Raw genomic sequence first — 25,361 nt, 5'->3', positions numbered from 1 at the left:
AAACCGAGCATAATTAGACCTCTCAGGGCAGAATCGCTGTGCTTCCCAGAGTACGATGCTGAACGGGTCGGTGCATGAGGAAAGAAAAAAAACGCCTGGAGGTTTGACAGAAGTCAATGATATCTGGAACAAACATAATGACTGGCTTTGACACACTTTTCGAAAATCAGATGTGAGGGGCAGAAGAAAGAGCACGTAGATCGGCTCACTGGGGAGCCAGAGAGTTAGTCGAGCCCGACCCCCCCCCACCGACGAAGAAAGAAGCCCCCCCCCACCCCCCACACGCCCTCCTCCGTCCTCACTGACCCTGAATGCTCACTGAGTGATTTTAACAGGTCATAAAGAAGCAGGAGTTGACACTTCTTTTTCTTACGCCCGTCGCCCCCCCCCCCCCCCCCTCACTCTTCTTCCTCCTCTGCTCGTCTTCCTCCTCTCTCGGCCTCTCTGTGTGGATGATGAGGGCCGAGGAGACGTTTCTGTTTTTGGGTGTCCCAGTCAAGTGATTTCTAATGACACACTGCTCTCGTCCCCACAACATGTATTTTGGGGTAAATGAATCATGCAGTACACGGCCTCATTACGTTGAAAGCGCCGCCGTCCGCCACAAAAGTACACGGTGCTTCGGAGCCGGGCCGTTTGCACCAAGAGGCCGAGCGGCAACGCCAACAGGACACACGTGTAAATGTATCTGTTGGTGTGTGTGTGTGTTTGGTGGTGTACTCACTGGAGAGGCTGGAAGTATGTGATATTTTATTGGGCAATTGGTTGAAATAACCAACCAGAGTTAAGTTTATTTCTATTTTTGTCTTTATACAGCATTCAAGAGCTTTAAAGCTTCAGCTCCCTTTTTTTGAGCAAAGCCACTCGGCTTGATTTGCTCAGCGTTTACCAGCGTGATGACTGCCACACATCCGGGTGTCCGGTGAGTTACTCGTTTTGTGTGGCTTCCATCTTTACGTTTTATGACTTTTCCCACCGGGCAAGCAAACAATTTCAGTTTTTATCAAACATAATCTTGAATTAGCATCTTAAAGGAATTCCTGGAGGCTTGAAAAAGTTTTGCAATTTTCACGGACACATCTGCACAGGACGCTTGGGAACATCAGCAGCCAGCTGGCCATTAATAGGGGTCTGTGCAGTGTCCTCGAATGCAGTTTTTAGAAGACATAAAACGTTCAGCCTTTGGCTCTGATTGCTGCCAAAATGCAAATGACCTTTGCTCAGGACAGCGCTGCTGCTCTGATGAGGTGCTGCTGTCGCTCTGTAACAAGAAACAACGCAATGAAATGAATTAAAGTACAGTATAAAAGAAACAGCCTGCAAAGGGAAGATGTCACATAAACCCTTTTTCATGCACGGACAGATTTAGGAGAAGAATAATTCACCCTCAACTGCCGGGATGACTTTTTCTCTTCATAGTGCACATGTTTCTAACGTGCACGATCACTAGAAAAAAAGTGAGTATTATTACAATTTTTATTCCAAAACAAATTACACATAAAATGTCAAATTTTCACACAGTGAATATATTGTAATTGACGAATGGAAGTGACAGGCCAATGTTAGACGCACAGGTGGTATGTGGGAGCTGATAAGCGTGTGCATGTGTTTGTGTGTGTGTGTGTGTGTGTGTGTGTGTGTGTGTGTGTGTGTGTGTGTGTCAGGGCAGAAGGGAATAAAACATTTGACAAGCACAAAACACGTTGTCTATTTTTTTGCAAGAAACGACAAATTCTGCAGAATGAGGATGTGATAAAAGACCTTTCACAGTAACACAGACGCACAGAGTCAGATTTGTACACACCCACCCAAAACAAGTGGGGTTTATTGTGTTCGTTTCCCGGCAGGTTGTGTCCAAACATCATCATTTACAAGGTACTTTTGCTTCATCAGGATTCGTTTTGCTGACAAAATAGATGAGAGGGAGGAGAAAGGACGTCACATGATAAAGTTTGCGAGCCAAACTGAAAACCTGCAGTTTATGCCTCAGCACTGCTTTGTGATGAAAGACAATAAGGATTCAGCGTTTATGAGGCCAAGAGTTTAAACGCAAACGGCTAATAACCCATTTGATCTCCAAACTGCCTCATGATAAATCAAATCCCCAATAAACCCGGAACAACCAACAGGATGAGAAATCCGGCTTTTGTCTGAAGGACAGAAAGAGCAACTATTTATTGCACCAAAAAATGCCCAACTCCCTTATTAGCAGTGGTCCTGCTGATCGTGTGGACAGATTGATAACATTGATTTTGCAGCGTGTCACCGTCACCTGACTGGAGGGGACTGGTGGAGACAGATCAGGAGGTTTTAGCAGCCAATCGCAGCTCAGCCGTGCAGTCTGTTAATCATCGTACCACAACCAATGGCTTACTTTGCAGCTGGGCTGAAGCCCCGCCTTCTGAGCTGTGCAGTCAAAGGGTTAAAAAGAAATTCATTTCGGTCAAATCATTTGGTAGCTTGACGGAACAGAAAGGAGCTTATTATTTTCTGTCCCCAAACACAGTCTGATGTCTCCGCTGTCACCCATCCTGGGTCGCGCCGCTTCACAGGTGGCCGTGTGTGTTCATTCGTTTATTTGATCCAATTTGATGGTCGTCCAATCTGGTCGGATGACATCTACTACGCCTCTTTCTTGAGAGAGCCCTGCCCATCACAGTGCTGTTAAATGAACCAATGCAGACACTAGATGAATAAGTAAGAAGTAGTGGACAGATTAGAAGGAGAACAAAAGGTCACAGGTTAGAATGTTTTTTTGTATCCTCAAATTTCTGTAACACAGTCCCAAGTATTTATTTGACCAATATAGTCTATAGTCTCTTATCGTGACACAAAGAGGCAAAACACACAAAAGAAAAGAGGAAAATCCCTGAAAAGAATTTAATGAAAGCCAATGGCTGCCTGAGGGTGAACTGAATTACAAAAAAATATATTATATTATAAAATATTATTCAGTTGCAGTTATTTATTTGACCCTGAATGTATTGTTCCAGTAACTGTGAATTGGTAAAACACATATGTATTTATTTATTTAAACATAAAGTTAAACTGAATGGTCTCTTCAGATCTCCAGGAAATGTCTTTTTTCAAAAATGCCTGCCAAAAGAAAAAAAAACAAAGTAAGGAGAAATAATACTGAATAAAGATAATGGGAAATAAAGGCAAGAGGAGAAGAGGGTTGAAAGGTAGCACTCTGTAGCATCTGTGAAACCTTAACTGTGGTGCTCTCCTCATACCTGACCAAAGAAACCAAAGAAAAAGTGTGAAAAGGGCCCCATGCATCTGCAGTTTGTGAGGACAGTCGGCACAAGGACTGAGCTCCAAGCGGCAGATGAGATGATGCAACTCCTCCAGGCTCTTATGCCAGACACAGAAACCACCTGATCTGCAGCTGCCAAAGGGTCAACCGCTCCCCTCGCCCCGGCGTACACAAAAAATAACGAATCGCATGTCTTTAAATGTCTTTATTTGACTAACCCCATCCCCCTCCTCGTTGTTCTCTGCTCCACCACCCCCCACCTCTACCCTGAGATGCAGGTGGGACATAAAATGTTGGCAGGTCTCGCGCTCAGGACATCAAAAGGATGTGTGATGGGTGAGTCACCCCACCGGGCTCCACATCGCTGCCCTGCACCGTGGAAACGGCCTCGGCTGTGGCGGCGAGGAGGAAGGAGAGTGGGACGGGACCGGTCACAGACGGATGGGATCAAAGGGCATTTTATTATGTTCCGCAGGGGGATGACAGGACGCTGCATCCTTTGCCTCACACGTCGTCCATGCAGTCACTTTGTGTGTGTGTGATGCAGGATTCTGGTTGTGTGCACGCATTCCTCTCCAGCGTTACATGATGGCGCTGCATGCCTGCGTGCTTTTGTGGAGTTTTGTTGGCGGGAGAGTGCCTGGACGGTCCTACGAAGTGTTTGTCAGACCTAAGGGACCATGCCAAGGGGTTTTCAATGTTTGACTCTTTGTTCAAATGGGGATGATGGTGAAAACAGTCAGACAATCTCCTCAAAGGCATTTTGATAATGATGGAAGGAGTCATGTAAAAAAAGGGAAAAGGGAAAAAAGCTTCAGCGTGGTTGTTACAGATGTTACAGGTGTTAGAGCAAATATGGGGATCTGCAGGCAGGTCGGCCACCCACCCGTCCGTGCTTCGTCAGTGTGAATTTTTGCACCAGTTATAACTCTACAACCAATGATTTAAGGACTAAATTGTGCATAAGAGCCCAGTGGTGGAAGATCTCTTACATATTTACTTAAACAGAAGGAATGCCAGCACAAAAATACCAAAAGTCCTGCTTTTGAAATGTTTTACAATGTTAAAAGTCTGCTTAATGATGTATATACTGTACCGAAACCACCAAATGGGAAATGTTGGGGGAAAACCTTTAGCCTTTTAAACATTTTAGGTGTGATGAGTATTTATTTAAAATAACACACTAGTCCTCTAGGACAAACCTCTTCATTATTACGGTTTAAACTAAATAGCAAATTCCCATCCTTGCTGGAACGATCTTGTTAACTTGAAGCAAAGGTTCAGGGCCAAACCTCAGAACAGCCTTCTTGCATTTTTCTTCATCGTGTTTGGGATTTGTGTAATGCTGAGGGAGGCCTTTGAGATAACACAGGACATGAATCACAAATATGTGTCACACCCGTATCTGATATCCATTAAGGGCAGTTCAGCATCAGTTTCCATCCTCATTCTCCCAAAATGTTAGTCAGCCAACGAAGATGAGACGGTAGGGGAAAGACGGCAGTGAACTTCATATCCGCTACAGTCAGACCATCACAGGCACGGACGCAAAGGCCACAAACTGCCGTGGAGACTGAAGGAGGGCGACAGAGCGAGGGAGCAAGCTCAAAGGACGTCTGAAAGGACCGTAGGAGCGCATTTATACAGCATGGCCCGCTGCCCGCCTCATAAAATGTGCATTATTCTGGGAAAGCAGGAAACTGGCTGGACTTCAGGAGAGAGGGAGGCAGAGTGAGAGAAAAAGAAACAAACATGTAGAGCCCTTTTCTCTCCGTTTTTTCCCTTCTCAGCATTTTTGTTTGTCACCCATCGATGAGTATTTAATAGTCATTTTCTTCTTTTGGGGCGTGTTCCACTGTCTTTTTTATTGTGATTCCCAACAAAAGTAACAAAAGCACACGTTGAATGGGTCTTGGATTCCCATTCGCCTGCAGCTCTTTGACGATTACTGGTTCTTCACACCACAAACAACAGGAGCAACAACACTATGTTGTATATTATTCCACAAAGTACGTAACTTGCAAGACACAATACACAAATCAATGATTTATATCTATATATCTTGTACATCATCATATACCTAAAATAAAAACCTTTTTTTTTCCTAATATCTATTTATTTGGAGTTTTTCTTCAGATTGTTATCGATCTATTGTAATAATGGTGTCAAACACCGTTACAGTTAGTAAAGTAGTTAAGTAGTTTTGGGAAGCAAAGACATTTCATGACTTGCATACTTCTTGGATTTGTAGACTTTGTGCATGGAGATTAAAAACATAAATAGCGATAAGTATTGATTCATTTCATTTCATTTGTTTGTGCATTGTGTTGTATACGTTACGTGACAGTAATTTAGACAGAACAGAAAACGTAGGGTTGGTTCACGCTTCATCCATCTTTAACTGTTAAAAAAGTCAAGACCAAATCATCTTTTATTAGTCACGTGTCATGCTGACTTTGTGCTGGGATTGGTTTAGTGGCTGAAAGTGTACGCCGTATTTAAACAATCATTGCCTCATCGCCCGCTCAGCGACGGCAGTCTGTTCCCCCCAAGTGTGGCCGTCAGAAACTATAAAGACTATAAAGACTTTTGCCTCTGGACGTGGTGGGACAGCCGGTTCGTTTTTGGCCTTAAACTGCTCACCACCAGATCCCAGACTCAGATAATTGGCTGAGAAAGGATATGTGGAAGAATGAATTGCCCGTCTTGCAGAGCAGGAGGTTCTCTTTCGAGCAGCAGCACAAATCTCTCAATATCGCTCTCACTCTCTGTGGCGATAACTATGAATCTGACCCGTTTATATGCATTAAAGGTATGCTGAGTGTTTGATAGTCAAACAGCCAACCAACTGGAAGCACGTCTGAGTTAGAAAATTGCACAAAAAAAACGACTTGATAAGATTTTTTTTTTTTTTGTACATTGGAAAACTCTAATAACCCACAAAGAGTGGAATCAAGCTGCTAAATGCACCGTCACAGGGTGAAGTGAACGTATGAATAAGGACAAAGACAGCTGATCTCGTTCTTTTCTTCCGTGCCGGTGAGCCCGGTCCTCCCCCAGCGCACCAGAAAGGTCTATGTTTAGGCAGGATAGAGTTCTCCAGGGCCAACGTGGGTGAAGCTCCGTCTCCTCTCTGCACAGCACTGTGGAGGGAGAGTTTTAAGCCCTGATCCCCCCCCCCCCCCCCCCCACACACACACACACACACACACAGCGCTCCTCTGCAAGTGGCCGTCAGTCAGCTGATTCGTGTTGCTGAGGGGATTTGGTGTTCCACGTAGGCTATTTAAAAAGCACCAACACCTCTCCCTCTCTCTCTCTCTCCCTCTCTTTATATCACGCACTGGCTCTCCTGCAACCTCATAACATAACCCTCACCCATTGCTCCCTGCCCTCCCTTCCCCCACCCCCCTTCTTTCTTAATCTTTTCTCTCATCTGTCTCCTCCCTCGACGGCTCCTGCTGCATTTATTTCCTCTACTGTATCTCTCTGTGGATTCACTTCATTCGGTTTCACATCTTCCCGTCTGGGTTGAAAGCCTGATACACGCGTGTCCCCAGTATGTCCTTGTTGGACGGTAAAGGTAGCTCCTGGGTGCCAGTTAAGACTATCCTCACGACTTTTTCCGCCCATTTTCTGAGGTTCCATCTCTGCGCTGAACAGAGGCTGCATATTAATCGCATTGGTTAAAACAAAATTGCACTTAATGCAAAATGTTGCTGTGGAAAATGATGGTAATAAATGGCAAACCAGCTACAGTCTCAAGTGTCAAAGCTTCGCATTTATCCACGACACTCATCGACTGAGTTGGACAGATCCATGAGCGTCAGTCGAGTAACCACAGTCAGGATGATCTAACTCAGGCAGCACATCTGACACAATTCCTGCTTTTCTGGAGGATGTTGACAGTGGGGAAGAGGACGGCGTGTCCCCGCTGGTGTATCGGGGCTTCATAGGACATACGGGCAGTCAGTGTGTTGTTGGACTGGATGCTCCTGGTGTGGGTTTTGTGGAGGTACAAGGTCGACCAACTCCTCGTCGCCCCCGACTCCCGCGCTCAAAGCCTGATATCGCTCAGCTCACATTTCACCCCACTCTACCAGGACCTCTCGCTGTCCCACAGAAAGAGAAACGTCTGCGTTGTATCTTTTTAGACCCGTAAGCCGACTGAAACACTTTTCCTGCTATTAGGCTGCTATATCCTTTGTGAGTCTGTTGTCATATTCCATGCAAACATCATCAAAAAAAAAAAAAAAGTCATCCTCTTTCTTAGGATTTAATCTTACGGATGCCTTATAATTGACACAAGCATGGATAACATGATTAGCATTACGTTCTGTTTTAAAAGGTCTGATCCAGAAATATTGATCTATTTTCATGCTCATTCTGAATTCTGACTCCTTAGTTCACAATGGGGACGTGTCCATTTGCATAGATAGATGCGCACAGATGAACTCACAAACACACACACACACAGACATGGATATATTACATGAAACACATGTACCCTGTGAGTGTAACCACACAATAATGCACATTCTAGGCGTTCCTGTGTCGCCTGGACTCCTCTGATCGCAGCGGCTGCTTTAACCCTGTTACATTTACAACGGAAACAAAAACATGGCCTTGGGACTTCATGGCAATGTATAATGCAGGGTTTGTCTCAATGTGTGTGTGTTGTCTGTAAGCATGTTAATAGGTTTGTGCATCCGTGAGGAGGAGGTTGAAGTAAAAACACAGATTCTGTTGTCTCTGAAAGTTAGTGCAGATTCCTCAGAGCGACACATGTGAAACAAGTGGGCTCGGGAACAAGAAGAGATACCAAAAATGGACTAAGAAAACAGGAGAGAAGTTGAGATCAGGAAAATGAACCAGCAGGGACTGTGTTCGCAGTACATATTGCCCCGTTGAGTTTTAAACATTGGGCTTAAAATACCAGTGAACTCATGAGTGGAGAAGAATTAACGTATTCCTGTCGACAAAGGATCCTTGTTAAATGCATTGATAACTCAGGCGTCCATACAAGGTGTGCGGCTGTGCAGCGATGCTGCAAGGTTTATCAGCTCGTATTTGGGCTACTGGCAAAAGCTTTATGCGTCTGACAAGTCAGAAATTTCATGACTTCAGACTTGAGGGCAATAAAAAAAAAGAAAAACTTGATGACTCATGGCTTTACTTGGACGTGAGAGTCGGTGACTTGAAAGACGTGACGTACTACCCAAGCCACCGAGCCGTGGTGGTGGGTGGAAAGAACGATTTACAGAAGAATTGTAAATCTTCTCCGAGTCCAAATTACTTCACAGATGCCAAAATCAGCTCTGGTGAGTTTGATACCTTAGTTAAGGCAAACGTTTTGGTTTCACCGACTTAATATGCAGCTTTTGGAGAAAAGCTAGACTGTATTTGTGTAATAGTTCGTTCCCTGTCTCCTTCAGACGAGCGTTATCTGGAAGGAGCGTCAGCGTTAAAACACACACTGACGAGCGAACTTCAGGAAACTCAAAGACATCACAGTGTTTCCAGTAACTACGTCAGGAAACCTTTTGCCTTTTTGGCATCGAGTGAACAAACATCATCCTGTTCTTTGTGTCCGCCTGATGAACGTAAGGAGTAGTTACAGTACTGACCTGCTTGAGCTCCTTCCGGTCCCAGGAATGGTCGTCTGTTGAGTCCATGCAAACCCACCTCAGTGGAGGCCGAACCAAAAGACAGCAAAAAGGTTCCAAAGGTTCCAAAACCTTTCATTGAAAACCAAATAATCACATTAATTGTGCACACGCATGCGCGTTAATTCTAGAATGAGCAACTGGACGTTCGTGTGTTTTTATTTTTCTTTACTTTCCTTATTCTTCGTATGTCTTTTGACCCTTTTTTCATCAACTCTCCTTCACATTTTCTCTCCTCCTTTTTTAAATTCTCTCTTTTCCCATCACTTCTTTTCTCCATCATATTCTTCAACCTTTCCTTGTTTCTTCCTTGCTGTATTTTTTACACTTCACGTCTTGTTTCTTTCCTTTCCTTCATTAGTTCATTGCGGTTGTTTGCTTTATAAAGGAATATATATGAATTGCATGGAACAATTGTGAAGTAGTTCTGTTCTGCCCCCCCCCTTCCCTCTGTCTCTCTTGCATTTCTGCCCTGACTGTTTAAGTGTGTGTGTGTGTGTGTGTGTGTGTGTGTGTTATCTCTGTGTAGCTGTGGGACGGCCGCTTCCTCCGTCTTCCATGGTTTTGCTGGGCACAGCGGCTGAATGAGCTCATTGTCAGCCCGTGGAGAGTGCAGGTGCACCTCTTCTTTTTCACCTCCGACCCTCGGCCCTCGACCCCACAAAGCCCTTTGTGAACTCTATTTACTGGCGACTCCAATGAAACGTCATTCCATTACCAACATCTCCTCTCTCCCTTTCTCTCCCCATTTTCTACTCCTCTCGAGAAACCAATTAGCGACAATACAAGTAGGTTAGACTCTCTATTCAGAGTGGGCATTGTTGGACACAATACCAGGAAGCATTGTGAACTAACAATTAGTGGCAATGGGGCAGTGTAGAGTGTCACTGACATTGTTGGGAGCTGCACAAGGCTGGGTTTGTTCCCAAAGAGAGACTTGGACAGGGTTGGAGGGGTTCCCAGGTGCTGAATTAGCCCAAACTCGGCCCATGTGGGCCTAGCTGTGGCATGGCTTAAGACACTGAAATGTGTTTTACTTTCTTCGGATGTAGATTTTCATGTTAGACGTAACCCTAGCTGGATTGGATTGTGTGTGCGTGCATGCATACCTGTTTGTGATTAAATAAGTCTTGAAGCGTGTGAATGTGCATCAGGTTACCGTGTTCTGTTCTTCTCTTTTGTTTCTGTTTTGTTTGTGTGCAGAAATAGTTTATTGGGCTTTACATGCAGGGCTGTGATTGGTGTTGGTTCAGGGTCTAACCTCTGGCCTCCTGGCCTCTTCGTCCCGCGCTAACGCTAACAGCGAACTCGTCGCCACGTGAGGGATCTGCCCCCCCGCGCTTCTGCAAAGAGCTTTCACCCGGCTGGTGACTCTGTGCTAGAAGGTCACGACCAGAAGGTCAATGGTTCACCCTTTATTGTTATCCTGCCCTCCAACCCCCCCCCCCCCCCCCCCCCCCCCCCGAGAACACACCCCCACCACAGCATGACATCATAGCACACAGCCAGGCAGTCTGGAGGAGGAACACGGTTTAAGGCCGTTTAAGACTCGCCTCTGTTCAGTAAAGTAAGACGACCGCGAGATTTCATCAGTCCCGTCCGACACAATTAGCTGTCAAAAAGCAGCGTATGGGCCAATCGCCTGGCACCTTCCTAGTCTTCTGACCACTCAAACAACTTTAGCACTGTGTACGTTATCGTTCACCCACTGAAACCCACGCTGCCATCCACACACCACAGTCGCAGACTGTAGAGGTCCAGTTGCCTCATGTAAGACTTTGTTAGACGATTTAGCCATTTCTTGAGCACATCTTTTAATTACAAAGGTAAACCTCAGTAAGCTCAACGCTCCAGAACAGTTGGCGGAGGAATAAGGACATGCTGACGCCCGTAGTGTGTTGTCTTTGATCTGAATGCCGCTGGCTCTTCTCACGAGGCCGGATTATTAAGTTTACTGAGAGAAATCCGGGGGAGCTATTTTTACCCCAGAAGGCTCGATTTAGAGTGAGAGAGGGTTGCTTGAATTATCCCGACTTTTTGAATAATATCTTTTTTTCAACTTGAATTTTGTTTTTGCTTGATTACATAAGGAGAAACTTACACGATATGAGCCTCAGCTGGGACTGCAGCTGGTTGGATTACATTGTTCCGCTGAGCTCCCTAAAACTGAACTAAGAAGGTCAATTAGTTCAAGCAGCCAAACTAAGCTCCAGCTCCTTGGAAAGGCAAACCTCTGTGAGAACGTAGCTGTACTGAGCGCCAGCACATCGGTAAATCCAGCCAAGGATAAAAACAACAGTGTGTTTGTAGGAAAGAATACAGAAAACTGTCAAGTAAACAGAAGCTGACATCGAATGTTATTGATGCCAGTTAACTTGTTTTAGAAGCAATACACACTGCGTTATGATTAGCCAACGGTTTATTCAACGCTGGCTTCTTTTTTTAATGAAAATAAAGAGATTTAGAAATTATTATTTCAGTTTTCGCCTCTTTAAACATTGAAAGAAAACATTTTTTTTGTCAGATCTGTAGTACGAAGCCCTGACGTGCATTTTTGTCCATTTGGCTTCTACCGTCTGTCTAGTCACGGCACAATATGGAAATGACTAAAGCACCTTGTGCTGTTTATATGACTCAGGAGTTTATCATCATTCCTCAACATGAACTACTTGCATTGACAGTAGTCACACACTGGAGGCTTGTGGGGGCCAGTTGGATGCCTTTTGTTACCCCCCCTCACCCTACGTTGCCCAGGGCAACCCCTGGTCAAATTTGAGGGGTGTGACAAGAGGGATGCGGGGCAGCGAGCACAGATACTGAAGGCTCTCATCCCCCAGAGCGACCGTCTTTCCCTCCACCCAGAGATTACCTACCAGTTCTCTCCTCATTTAATCAGTTCATTGATTTTGTTTTTTGTTGGTTGATTTGACTGGAGTCCCTCCCTGAGCAAACCCCCTAAAAAGCGGACTGGGCCAGAGGGGGGGACGGAAAGAAAGAAAGAAAGAAAGAAATCTGGGTCAGGCATCCCAAAAGTCTAGAGGTAGAAATTGCTGAATGAGAACACTGATGGGGCACCGAGGGAAAAGAGCAAGAAAGCGGAACAGAGGGTTGGATGCAAACAGCGCAGGCAGCGTGTGTCTTTCTCCACATGAGGCACGTCTACGCCCACTACTCTGCTCCCACGTTCTGTAAAGTTGTGCGCAGACGAATCCAGATGACAGACAGGAAATGAAATAGAAAAGAAGCCTAAAATTTAAATGGAAGAAATATAAGTTGAAACATGAAACCACAACTACAGCCTCCCTCAATCCAAACTAAATTCACACAGAAAACTGGTAAATTCTGTAATATTAAAGAGGAATTAGACTTTACTCTGGTCTTCTTTCCGTGACGCGACACCAAACCAACCAAAGTGATCACTATCAAAGCAAGAAACGCCAGCAGTCAGATGATCAATGATATACGATTGCACGAGGCAGCGTTTGGCGTCTGTGTGACACGTAGCAAACTTTAAGAAATTCTTTCCATGTCTTTGTGCACTTCTCCCTCTCTGAGGGTCTGAACAAAGGACATACAATTAGGAGCAGGAGGTGGAGGGTTCAAACACACTTTCACTCAGGGGACCTCCGTTTGTGTTTGCAAACCAAAGCTCAGTGATTTGATTAGATGTCCCACGGCGTGCTGTCATGCTATCTGATTAGCTTGTGTTCATCCACGTCTGACGTCCTCTGACGACCTGTCACATCAAACATAGTCATATTCGATATTGTTGATTTATTGATTAGAACATTTTTAAGTATGCTAAACGCGTCGGCTTGCGCAGCTGAATGCGCACTGAATCAGCAAAAAATGAGTGACGCAATGGCATGAGAGCCAACACAGACACACACACACACACACACACACACACACATAATCCCTCTCTCATTAGGTGTATTGTGGTGATGCTGATGTAATTCAAGTTAATCTGTTGGCCTCTGGTTGGCTCGGCGGCCCAGCGGGAGCTCTTTGTGTGAGACATTACCCCGGCCCCGCCCCCTGGAGACAGGTTCATTAAGACTGACGCTGATACCCAAGTACCCAGGGCCTTTTGTGTGTGTGTGTGTGTGTGTGTGTGTGTGTGTGTGTGTGTGTGTGTGTGTGTGTGTGTGTGTGCGTTTCAGGCAGTTATACAGAGACAATGCATTGAACAGAACGGCCTAAAGGCGCTGCTTTCTGAGCATGTGCCTGAGTGCACGTAGACCAGAAATCAGAGTCAGTGTGTGTGTGTGTGTGTGTGTGTGTGTGTGTGTGTGTGTGTGTGTGCTTCTTTTGCTGTGGAGTGAACCATATTTCTGTGGAGCGTTGATGCGTCACTGCTGCTTGAAGAGCCAAACACATAAATCGGGAAAAGAGCTGATGTTGATAAATTCTGATTTCATGCTCATACGAGTAAATACGCAAAGTGTATTTGTGTATTATCATGACAGTATATGTCAGGTTCCTTTACCGGACACATTGCATCACATTGAAATTCACATTTCTAACAGATGTAACGTTTCCATTTGACAGACCTGCTCAAAGAGGAACTCAGAACAGGAATTTACTTTATTTGTATGATTTCACAGCAGTGATGCAACATATGTAACAAATAAGTAGATATTTTTAAAACACCGAGACGTATAGATGTTTTAACTTTTAACCGAAAATGCATTGATGATGTAACTTCTTTAGATCATGTCGTCTTTCTTCATGTGGAATAATCATCTTAATCCTCTAGTTGACAGTCTAATACACACTGTGGCTTATTCTGTGTCCGCTTGTTACAACTCTTTGAAGTCCCTGAAGTTGTGTAATATATACAAATCAAATGTTCAAATATACATATTCAAGAAATATTGTGTATTGTATATTTTCCTCTAAATTAATTATTGGTATTTTTGACAGAAGGTCTAATAGTTTGATGACAGAGATCAGCTTGCTAACTTTATAAGAGAAAAGCATGATACTCTATTTAGGATGCTTTTGTGCTGTGCAGGTTAGTATCTACTATAGAGTAGTACATCAAATATAGTATTGGGAAAAGTGCCCAGAATGTCTACGACAACAATACAGTGTAAAAATACCACAAATAAATTACAAAGTTTTACCTTTTACAAAATTTAACCGTAAGTTAACTGAACCGAAATAATAATAAACAGATGTATTTCAGAAGTACACGGAATGTTTCCACCTGTAATGAACAGTACAATTACACTGCACTAATGTATGTTGTGCTGTATATCTTAACTCACACATAAGAAGCATCTCACGCGCACCAACAAAGCCCCACATGACCAAACAAAAGAAGATGTGAGCGCCGGTCGGCCGGGTCGCAGTCGGCCCCGCAGGGTTTATTTGCGGGCTGTTGTGGTTCTGGTGTGTGCGATGGAGTGCGTGTTTGCTCCCCTGTGCAGCCGGAGCAGCAGCAGCAGCGCACTTAGCCCGGCCTTTAAATAGCTAACTCAAATAAAGTGAGCGGAGGCCGGGGATCAGAGGCTGAGAGGGACTCTGCGAGGGAGGCATCCCCCAACGGAAGCCCGGCTCTCCATTTCCAAACAGCACTTCGGAGCGAGCGATGCCAAGAATGTGATGTCGTCCAGCGGCGGCGGCGGCGGCGGTGAAAACCAGCGGCCCGCCTGACAGGAAGTGAATGCAGGGGTCCTGCTTCGGGGCAAAATGGCGGCAGCTGACTCAGCAGAAAGAGGACAGGAGCCGAACCGTAGGTTGCTGCCGTGAGCAGACTCTCTCTCAGTCCTTTCCGAGCTGCTATCAAACCCGAAATAGCTCTGACTGGCTGAAAGGGGAAGGCAACTCCCCCTTGCACAAGAACCTCACCCTTTGCCTCCCTTCTTTTTTTTTTTACACACTGCGTTAAATTTCTATTCTTTTTCACCCCTTTTACCTTTTTGACGGCTTTCTTTGTGTGCAGGCTGTGGGAAAGTCCCCCGTAATGGTGAGGTCATCCACCACCGACAACCCCCGCAACACCACCGGGAGTCCGTTACTCCCCCCACACACACACCCATCACTAAATCCCCCCCTTCCCCATTGCACTCCCTCTTTCTCCATCGGTCCACATGTCTGTCTGTCCCACTTCCAGCTCCTCAGCTCCCTCCGCAGAGACCAGAGGGCCGAAGAAAGCCTCATTCACAAAGCGCTATCCGATGAGCCGGCCTCTAAAAGCCTCCAGCAGCACGCAGAGGCCCGAGACGGACGGATCAGCAGATCTGTGAGGAACCTGGAGGCCTGGCAGGCGCTCAAGCCACCTTTTGTGTGGGTCATGTGCACGCAGCCTGGATGCTTCTCTCACACACACACACACACACACGAGCGTGGACATACTTTGACATTGCCATGTTTATTCATGAGGGTGGTTCTTCCTGCATGTGGAGACCTGCTCTGCTCCATCTACAACTGTTTCTCGGTGTAAAACTAGCCTGAGAATGAACGTGAGAAGGAAGAAAATGACTAAAACATTGTTACATTAAGAAATTTTAAGGTATTTTTAAGTTCAGTGCAGTTTAGTGAGAGCTTAACAAGTCAGTACCTGGATTCAGGATGACGAGGGGAAATTTGGTGGCGGATTACTGCCATCTGTTAGCAAAACGGTGAACTACAACTTTAGATTTTAAAGGGTCAGCTCACCACAAAATCCTCAACGGCACATTCTGTCACATCTTGTTTGTAGACGTGAAATATTTGTTTTGAACTCTTACTTATCAAGCAAGCAGGAGGAACAAAGCCAATAAAAAATCGATTGTGCCAACATGCATTGTGTGTGTACCAAAGCTGGATGTATACAGCATGAGCGATGGACTAGCACAATGCTGGTTTTGGTTTTATCATTATTTCATTATAATGAAAACAAATAATGCCATTCTTCCTCATTACACCAGAGTGGAGATTTATGGCAAAAACATGACAGATATCTTAAAACCCGGACAAATCTCTTGTGTGATTCGACAGCATCGAGGCCATTTGTATACGATGAGCCTTACTTTGTTTTTGCCCCAAATAACTGCTAACATGCTTTTTGTTTGTGCGAATCCACAAAGTGTAAAGGTAACAATAATCACTAATTTGCAAATATCAATTAGGAGGAGAGTGGATGTCATTTGAGTGGCACGTGGCTTTTTCTTTCTATTTTCTATAAATCCACATTAACTTGTGCTCATCACAAGAATGAAACATGGTCAAATGAAGCGTACCAATCTGCGAGGCCGGAGACCACTGGAAGTAAAAAAGAAAACGTGTTGTTTTGGGGGGAAATTGCCCCACCGACGCTTTAATATTATCTCAGAATTAGAGATACTAAATGATCAACAGAGATGAACGGATGAACAGAGGAAGATGTCAAAGGAAATAATGCTGAGGCGCGACTTTTCCCACAGTGACTATTTGATCTCTTCATAGAGAAAATTGGAATGACATTTTTCACGGCAAAATAATTGTACATAAATATGTATTGAGTTACTGTAAAAGGAACATATTAACATCTACAACATATTAGTAATACATATAATACACATGGGCAGCTTATGTAGTATCTTTCTGGTATGTAAATACTTCAACAATATGTGAAATAAACTTATAAATTCTTGGGTTGACCGCTTTTAAACCTAATGTACAGTATGTGAATATACAAAAATATATGACAAGTGTTTTTAGGCAAAATAACTTTTCCACATCTGTAAAAAGGGATAAATACTCTAAACACAATAAATCCATCTCAGGCACAGGGCGAACACATTACTGGCTTTGTCCTGTCACGATATTGTGGGTTTTGTCTTAACATACCAAAAGGGCCTGTGTCTCGATACCTGGTTTACACAAAAATAAAAAGCTTTTGGACTCTTCAAAAAAATGTTCATGTGCAGAATATTAGATATTCTCCAGGCTTGATCAAAAGCAAATGTGTTGAGTTTTTTAGACTGTGTAAAGTAAAGTTGGTATAATATAGTACATTTACACTACGTTTGGAGGTTCAGTCAGACTGAGGATCCATCTTAAAGCCTCCTGCGGGTTAGTTTAACGTCACACGGTCTTTGCTCCCCCTGGTGGCGGCATCTCGTAGCGCAGTCACAGAAAACCACTAAAGTTCCTCTGTTAGGACTGACCAGCAGGACCAGGCGGTGGAGTGTGTGGGGTCATAGTTGGTCTATTCACTTCCTTAGATCCACATTTGTATTCTTACAATGTCGGGGGTCGGAAGTTGATCCCCAGGTCAGGCTCTTCGGCCTGCGGTGACTTTCTTCACTCACTTCTTGTGCGACCCAATCATGACTTTTGAGACGAAGTTGACGATGGCGCTGGCCGGCTGCTCGGGGTCGTGTTCAGCAAACAGGTGGCAAATGTTTTCAGTCTCACTCTGAGATTTCCTGGCGACAAATCCAAAGATCCTGGAAGAAAGGGACACAAACCTAAAGGAATAATCTTTGAGGAGCTACTGCATTGACTTATTTCAAAATGTGTAAGCAGGTAGAATTTCTGTGACTCCCTTTAATCAAAACTTCTTTGCAGGCTTGAGGGTGTCAATGTCAAAGCTTTGTAGTTACTGTTTTAATGGAAAAACGTTTTTCTGGCAAATAAAACAAACTCTCAGACCGATCCTGCAACAAAATAAATGTTATAAATGTCTGTGCTCCATGTGTTAAAAAAAAAAAACCTAGCTGTAGTATGTTACATGTTTGACTTGTTGGGCATCCTTGTAGTGGCACAAACCAACAAGTGCAAATGTCCGAGGACCTCTGTTGCATCTCACTCTTTTTCTTATGTCTCTCCTGCCAATTCTTAATAATTCACACTGTAATTTAAATGTGTCATGAAAATAGTGCAGCGTAGCAAAGTATTGACATGAATTCAATCTAACCAGCCTTACTTCACTAAATAAAGTGAACCTTCAGTTCCCTCTTCAGTCAGTTTAATATTATATGTATATATTAGGTGCTGAAACGCCGACTTCTAATCTGGCCAATTGCTTCAAAACTAAGATATTTAGTTGACTTTCTCAGAATGATCAGCTGTTCAGTAACAAAATATGTATTGTTTTATACACACGATGAAGCAAAGGCACTCACTTTGCAGTGGAACCGCTGCCTCTTGTCCATCTGTTTGGGACGGAATAACACAAGGTATCACACTATTAATAGGCTTACATTTATGCATCACATATAGGCTTTAATATTAGTATAATAAATATAAAAGACAGTCCTTTGAAATATGGTCAGACTAGGACCTACCAAATAATAATATACACTGTCACACTTTTAATACATTTAATACAATATGTGATGTGATTTCTTTGGAAAGCCCTCCAGTTGTGAACTGATATCTCAATCTAAAATCTCCTTTAGTGTTATGAAGTTGGTGGCCTAATGATAATTACAACTTGGTCACATTAACGACTTGGTATAAACGTTTTACTGCATCTTGCAGGCGCGATCAGATCGTCATTTGAAGAGGAATCAGCATCCTGTGAGGAGATGTGCTGTTTATCTAAATGTCAATATGAATGACTGCAGTATGTGATACTCACTTCCTGCCCTGCGGGTCCAGAGAACAGAAGATGACGGTGTTGACCGCGTAGTGTCTCCTGAAAAACAACCTGCAGGGACAAACAGAGCCCGCGTTTGTGTGTGTGTGTTTGCGCGTGGATTCCCTCCCACATAAAAAGGACTCCCACTCACTTCCTCTGGTTGTCGGTGAGCGTGATCCCCTGCGCCGACACCTTGAAGTGGACGGCGGTGGAGGCCGGGGGGGGGTCCGCGGAGAGGGTCAGCGTGGTCGCCTTCTGGACCGCCTGATGACCCGTCAGCGACTCCAGCTCCACAGAGCCCAGGTACCACACGTTACACGCTGAGCCAAAGAGCAGTAAACAAACACACTTATCCTCGTGTGCATAATAAATGAACGTCACGTCAACACATCTGTGAGATTTGTGAGGTTTGTCAGCGTGTGCGTTGGTTGTCTCTGCACCTGCTCCCTGTTTGAGGAGCTCCGCCGCTGAATTGGTTGCCGTCTGTGGAGGAGAGTCACTGGGCTCCTCCATCGGGTCTGTAAGCCACGACACATGGAGAGTTTACTGAGCGGGAAACGCACAAATTGCACCTGGCAGCCACACGCACACATGCACACGTAAGGCTGGGAATCATGATTTCAATTTGATTTCAGTTTTAACTTAAAATGGAAAATGCATCTATGAACAATAAGAAAATACCATCAACAAGACTCGAGTCGGGGAAGTCAGGCAAGACAAACTTTGGGTCTGAGGTTGAAAAAAACAAATGTCCAGATTATGTTTGTGTATTTGAGGCCTTGAGGTTGTGATCGAGTGTATGGTTTTTACATCGCTGTCTTGTATGTAAGTTCTTTTCTGCAGTTAAACGGTCCAATTATTAAATGTACGTGAGCTTTATCTCTCTTCTGATTGATTCTTTTGAGAACGTTGTTTAGTTATAATAGATCAGGCACAGAGTACTTTCTAAAAGTAATGAACTGTTGGTTTGGACCTCTTGGGCTGTGCGGTCTCGTGTTCTTTACCTTTATCCGGCAGGATGAGTTTACAAGGCAGAGCCAGAGGGGTGATGGAGTGCTGACACACCAGAGCCGTGAGACTCCCTGGCAGGAAAAACACAAAAACACAAAATGAGCATTTGGCCCAGAGCCCCACTATCCAGACGCATGATGGACAGCGAAGGCAGCTGCACCTCCCCACGCTGACCACTGGGGGGCGACGCGGCGTCAGCTCGGTGTGTGACTGGCAACAGCACAAATATTCTGGACTTGGTTTGGTGGAGAACTCTTGTGCTAAGTGCATGCTGTTCTTCCAAAGGGCAACACGCTTCTTACTGCTCTTTGAAGCTCATTGGCCTTATTGGTTTTACGGCTCAGTAAAGCAGTTGTTCGTATTTTCCCCTCGGCTGACAAGAAGCCCTGTGCAATAATGAATGTCTTCAAGAACCAGTTATTTTTATTCCATCAAATGTATTTTTGAGGGGATATGCATTAGAATGAGCTGTTGGGTGAACTGAATGGGAAACGTTGTTCAAGACTCTCTGAAGATTCGGTATCCTCACCAAAGTAGGGCTCGTTGGGGCAACCCTTCAGACGAACTCCTTTCTGCGTGCACTCTATCAGGAAGTGTCTCACCAGCTCATTGGACAGGTCCCCCACTGCAGAAACACAGGAAACGTATCTGCACACGTGGATACATTTTGGCATATTTGGATACATATGTTGTTACTGACGGGTGGATGTAATCTTTATCTTTGCGTCTTTTTAATCAGTGGTTTAGAAAATCTAACATCACAATCCCACCGGTGTGTTTAGAAATCCCCGCTAAAGGCTGTTGATATGCATTTTATCCCGTCAGAAAAAGAAGTAAAGCGCAGTGGCCCACCTTTCTTACTCTGTTGTACCACAGACGGAGGCGGCGTGGCCACCTTCATGGCCAACCCGTAGGCCCCTCGGAAGGAATGGCTGTCTCTGACAATGAACGAGCCCGGCTCTTTGTCCTTTAGCACTGCGATGGCTGCTCAGTAGGTAGGAGCAGAGACACGCTAAAGTTAGAAGCACCTCGTTCAACCTGCACAAGGTGCGTGTTAATATCCGCGCGCAAGTGTCCGCTGCAATAACGTGTCCAACGGCAATATTTACCTTGGTCTCTGGAAATGTCGGGCTTGTACCAGAACTTGGAAGTGTCCTGAACAAACTTCACAGTGTCGTGCTTGCTGCCGAAGTCTGCAGGACACAGATGAAGAGTCTACGTTAGGTTTCAGACTGGCTTCAGCACAAGTATGACAGGACAGAACGGAGCATATAGTCAGAGAGAAACGTTTAATTGTCAGTAAACCCAAATGACGAATGTCCCTCGACCCTATTTATACGCAAGCAATGTTGTTTGTGCTGGTAAAACCACTGAAAAGTGTTTTTTATACACTGCAAGCGGTACACGGAGTACAAGGTAGTAAGTTATATTCCAAATATTACATGTTGTTTTCCAGAAAAAAATATGTACAATGTCAAATTGACTTAGTTCCTGTAATAAGACAACTTTATTCTCAGCATTTCAGATCTATGACCTCAAACCGTAAGCGAGTCAATGTTTCTAAAAACGACAAGCTGCTGAAAAGGTCCTCAAAACTAATCTTCTTTTTTCATCATTACAAACCATCGATTCGGTTAAAAGGAGTCACCCCCCCCCCCCCCCCCCTCCCACACCCAAAGCCCCACATGGACACAGACGCATTACTTGAAGCCGGACAGACACCGGGACAGAACCCGCTGCGAGAGTGTACCTGCTCCAGGTGACGGGGCCCCGCTGAGGGCCCTGAGGGAGTCGGGGGTCATTGAGGAGGAGAAGGGGATGCTGAGACTGCTGCCGCTGTGAGGGCTGGAAAACCCGCTTAGAGATGGCGAGCGGGAGCCGACCTCCCCCCCCCCCTCGCCCCATCTCCTCTTCTCAGGCAGCAGTGGAGGGAGGCCCCCCTCTCCCCCAAGGTTCAGACTCCCGAGGCCCTCCACGGCCTCCAGCAGGCTGCGATCCAGGCCGCCGTTCCCCAACAGCAACGAGGACAAGTCACTGCTGCCGGTCTCCCTGCGCACCCCCGAACCTCCGCCCAGGCCTCTCAGACCCCCCCGGGGAGAGCTGTGGGCATCGGGAGTGCTGAGGGAGAGTGGAGGTGAGGGCTGGAGGCGATACGGAGAGTTCAGGGAGTTTGGACCGTCCTGCCACACAGGAGGAGGTGTGGAGCTGCAGGAAAGGAGTAAAAGCTGAAAGACCAAATAATCCCAAATTGTGTCCATATTTCTAAACAAAATAAATAGTAGTTAAAAGACATTCAGATAGGAAATGGGAGGAACATTTATCCACCGTTTGATTTGCTGTAGTTGAGCAGACATGTCGGCCCTCACACGTGCAGTGTGTGTAGGACGCGTGTACCTGTCCGTGTGTGGGAGGGGGCTGACGTCTGGTGACATGGAGCACATGGAGCCAAAGATCCTCTGACGGGAAGCAGGAGGAACCGACCCTTCGGACCTGAACAGCTCTCCCTCTGTGGCGCCGCCGGCGTGGTTCACACCGTCCAGGAAACTCCGGGATTCTGGTGAAAAGAAGGCCTTTTCTCAAATATCAGATGCTGACCAGGCGCACTGCACACAACTTTGTTCCATGCGCTATTATAACTGCCTTGTTGGCCGTCGTTGAGACCCGACCTTTGTTTGGATTATAAAGCCATCAACGTGGATCAGCGGAGCAGAACCTCACCGGGGTTTCTGTCAAATATCTCATTGTTGATTTAACCAATATTTACCCAGGGTTTGTTTCAGAAAGATGTGAAGAAAACTAAATGTTACATTTTCATACTTCAGTTTCATCTATGGGGGGGGGGACACTCCCAACACCCCAACGCCGACATTCTGACAACACAGCGTGTCATTCAGCAGACACGAGGACAGGGCCTGAAGCACGATGAGTCACCGCGCAAAGAGTCGATCGTCATAAAGAGCTCCTTGTTCGGCCGGCGCCAAACACTCCCCCCCTCCCACACACACACACACACACACACACACCCCTGCGCCCCTCCCTCTTCTCTTCCGCTCCTTCCCTCCATTCAAGTACTCTGCGACTGAGGAGTTTGGACTCACCTTTGGGATCGTATTGTACTGCGTGTATTACATTATCTCACGTGAGGTGTCCGTGACTTTGAAGAAACACACACACACACACACACACACGCACACAAAGGTTTTGTAGTAGGATTCCAGAAGGAAAAATGACACTCATGCATTTACATTTATTATAAACCTATAGTTAGTTGTTACGTAGCTTATATTCTCCGTATTAACGATCATATACTGTTATAGATTCATCTACCCAACAGTAAGCTCCATCTCAACCAACTTTAAAATGAAAATGAAATAATATATGGCTGTATAATGATATAACACACTGAAAAGAGAGCATGTCTACTTCTGATTTTTAAATCAATTCATTGATGATCCTGAATGTTAAATTTTGATTTTAAAATCACGCACGCTGTGATAAATGAAATAAATTTAATTTTTGATTTTTATGGAATTTGAGCCACTCAAGTGGGACGACACTTAAATTGACAATGTACGTTTTAGGACATTATTGTCACATTTTGGCGCACCTAGTTTTATCAAAGTAAAGGACCTGTACTCCTTCATATCCTCCATTAATGATTCATTGTTTGTGGTTCAATGGTTTCCCACGGCTGAATGTTCCCTACACTCGTTTCTATGGTGACCACATTATGTACGGTGGATCGGATATCCACAAGTTACCACAAGAGGTTTTAGTTTTTATCATTTTTACTGTCCTAGTTTACAGTAGTTTCATTTTGACTTTCCCGAGGCTACTAATTACATTGTAGATTAAACGTCTTTGAATCTAAACTATTAAAGTACTTCTGCTTGAGAAGGAGTTTTTGTTTCACATTTTTTAACTGATTGTCATATTATATATTTCTATATATTATTATATTACACCACACAAAGCCACTCCACACTCAACTTGCTCTCTGGGGGGTTAAAGGTCAAGAGCACTGAGCAGGTTACACTCTGATTTGATCCATAGCTCAAGTTGTTGCTCCTTGGAGGAAACAGCATGAATCCACTGAGGATTCCTCAAACATTCCCACAGTCCCTGTCACTTCTTGTCTCTCTGGGGACGTGTCTCTTTCTGTTCCCACGGCTGAGCGTCCCCACTGTGGTTTATCACTTCATCCACTTCATCACACGACTGCACCACATCTGTGGCAAAATCCGCTGACCTCACCCCGACCTCTGACCTCTGACCAGACTCCAGCTGTGTGAGACTCCGCCGGTCTTTATCACACTCCGATACACCTTTCACCTGCTGTAACCAGGCGGCACAGAATACGTAGCCACTCGTCTTCAGCTCCACTCAAGGTTCTGTGCTCCCGCCCTTCCAAAATAAGAGCGTCTTCTCTTTGAATATCCTTGTTAAAACTGATAATGTGCCACAAGGAAGTCAGGGTATTGAACTGCGATAGGTCCCAAGGGAAACGAGCCCCCACCGAAAGCTTGAATGGCATATAATCTCTTCCAATGAATTAGACATATGTCCAGGTTAAACAAGTCCACATATACGTGCCACTTGGAGATCGTCATTCTGCCGGTCCAGTCACAACTGGTTTCCAATCTTACAATGCCATGAATGAGCTTTGCTTAGGGTGAGGCATAAACACTTAGAGATTAAAGATAACTGTCTGGGTAATTAGTTGGGTGAGAATAAGTGCTTCATTGGGTTGGTGGTGCTTCGTCGCCGCGGTGACGAGATATAACACTTAAGGTACGGGAGAGGTCGTGGTAAAAGGAGACGGGGGAAAGCAGCGGATCTGAAATAATGTCATACTATCTTCTTTGCTTTGGCTTCTTCAGATGAACATAACACATATGTATGTATGTTGCATTCTCTGAAACAACAGGTATATTTGGACAACTTGCCCTGGCTTTTATTAATGTGCGCTATCCCAGTTCAATAAACCAGGAAACACATTTGTGACTTAGACCTCAAATGTTTGGGCAAAGCACTTGTACCGGTGCTTCTGTTTGGACAACATTCAACATTCCACATCGTTCAATGCAAAAATTCAAGTGAGACTCAACGGGCAGTTTAATTTTTTTCAAACCTTTTTTTTTCCTTTCTGTCCACTGGTTTCTCCTCACACGTGCAGCTCCGAGCGAGTACAAAGCCTCTTCAGTTTGGGTCGGACCGCGCAAAACCCATTCCAGATGTCAGAGACCCATGTGGGCACAACTGCCAGCCTCCACCAGCCAACAGCCACCCCACCCTCCCCCCACACACACATAATAAACACACACTTTCCTGATAGTGGAGAGAAACGGTTACAAGGCTCGGGCTGAAACTGCGCGCATTCCTTCATGCTCTATATGGAGATAATCCTGTTAATAAGTCAAACCTCCGTGAGGTCATCCGCAGCGATATCTTCACATTTCTCTCCTCAGACCACTGAGGCGGCTGCATAAACAGAATGGAATGGCAAGGCAGGGCACATAAAAACAGGGGAACATGCAAACTGCCCATGCTCGGTGTTCGGTGCAGCTAAAGAGCCCCAGTGTTGTGTGGCGACAAAGAAACGCTTCTCTCTTTATCTTCCCCTCTCACGCATCCAAACGTTTGCTCCCTGCGCCGCGGCGCCCCGGAGAGGAGGGTGAGCCTACACACGCGCATGCACGCGGTGATGCACGGGGAGTTATGCGGCACAACAGTGTGTTTGCCGACTCCCTGCTGACCACTGGAATGTGAGGGCAAGCACTTTGTGCGCCCACACACACGCACACATACGCACACATGCAGAGTGGCGTTAGACAGGTCTGAATGTGCACAACACGTTACAGCTGTTCAC

General features: G+C 45.2%; 1 protein-coding gene across 3 annotated transcripts in view; it reads right to left on the bottom strand.

Moving 5' to 3' along the window:
• Positions 1 to 16,196: 16,196 nt before the first annotated feature.
• tns3.2 (tensin 3, tandem duplicate 2) overlaps positions 16,197 to 25,361 on the bottom strand; it is a 32,211-nt gene continuing 23,046 nt past the window's right edge. For 2 of the 3 annotated variants that reach the window (XM_078107874.1, XM_078107877.1), the window contains exons 17-27: positions 21,887 to 22,046; positions 21,243 to 21,697; positions 20,602 to 20,685; positions 20,345 to 20,476; positions 20,022 to 20,117; positions 19,486 to 19,563; positions 18,922 to 18,999; positions 18,633 to 18,801; positions 18,482 to 18,550; positions 18,024 to 18,053; positions 16,197 to 17,345 (exon numbers count right to left, since the gene is read on the bottom strand). In XM_078107874.1, coding sequence (XP_077964000.1) covers positions 17,204 to 17,345; positions 18,024 to 18,053; positions 18,482 to 18,550; positions 18,633 to 18,801; positions 18,922 to 18,999; positions 19,486 to 19,563; positions 20,022 to 20,117; positions 20,345 to 20,476; positions 20,602 to 20,685; positions 21,243 to 21,697; positions 21,887 to 22,046 — 1,493 coding nt within the window. In that variant the 3' untranslated portion in view covers positions 16,197 to 17,203. The other variant, XM_078107876.1, reaches the window with a different exon arrangement.

This window comes from Gasterosteus aculeatus, chromosome 8 (assembly GCF_964276395.1).
Source record: "Gasterosteus aculeatus chromosome 8, fGasAcu3.hap1.1, whole genome shotgun sequence".
NCBI classification, from domain to species: domain Eukaryota; kingdom Metazoa; phylum Chordata; class Actinopteri; order Perciformes; family Gasterosteidae; genus Gasterosteus; species Gasterosteus aculeatus.
The sequence above is the reverse complement of the archived record's forward strand: the minus strand, read 5'-3'. Positions and strand labels throughout refer to the sequence as shown.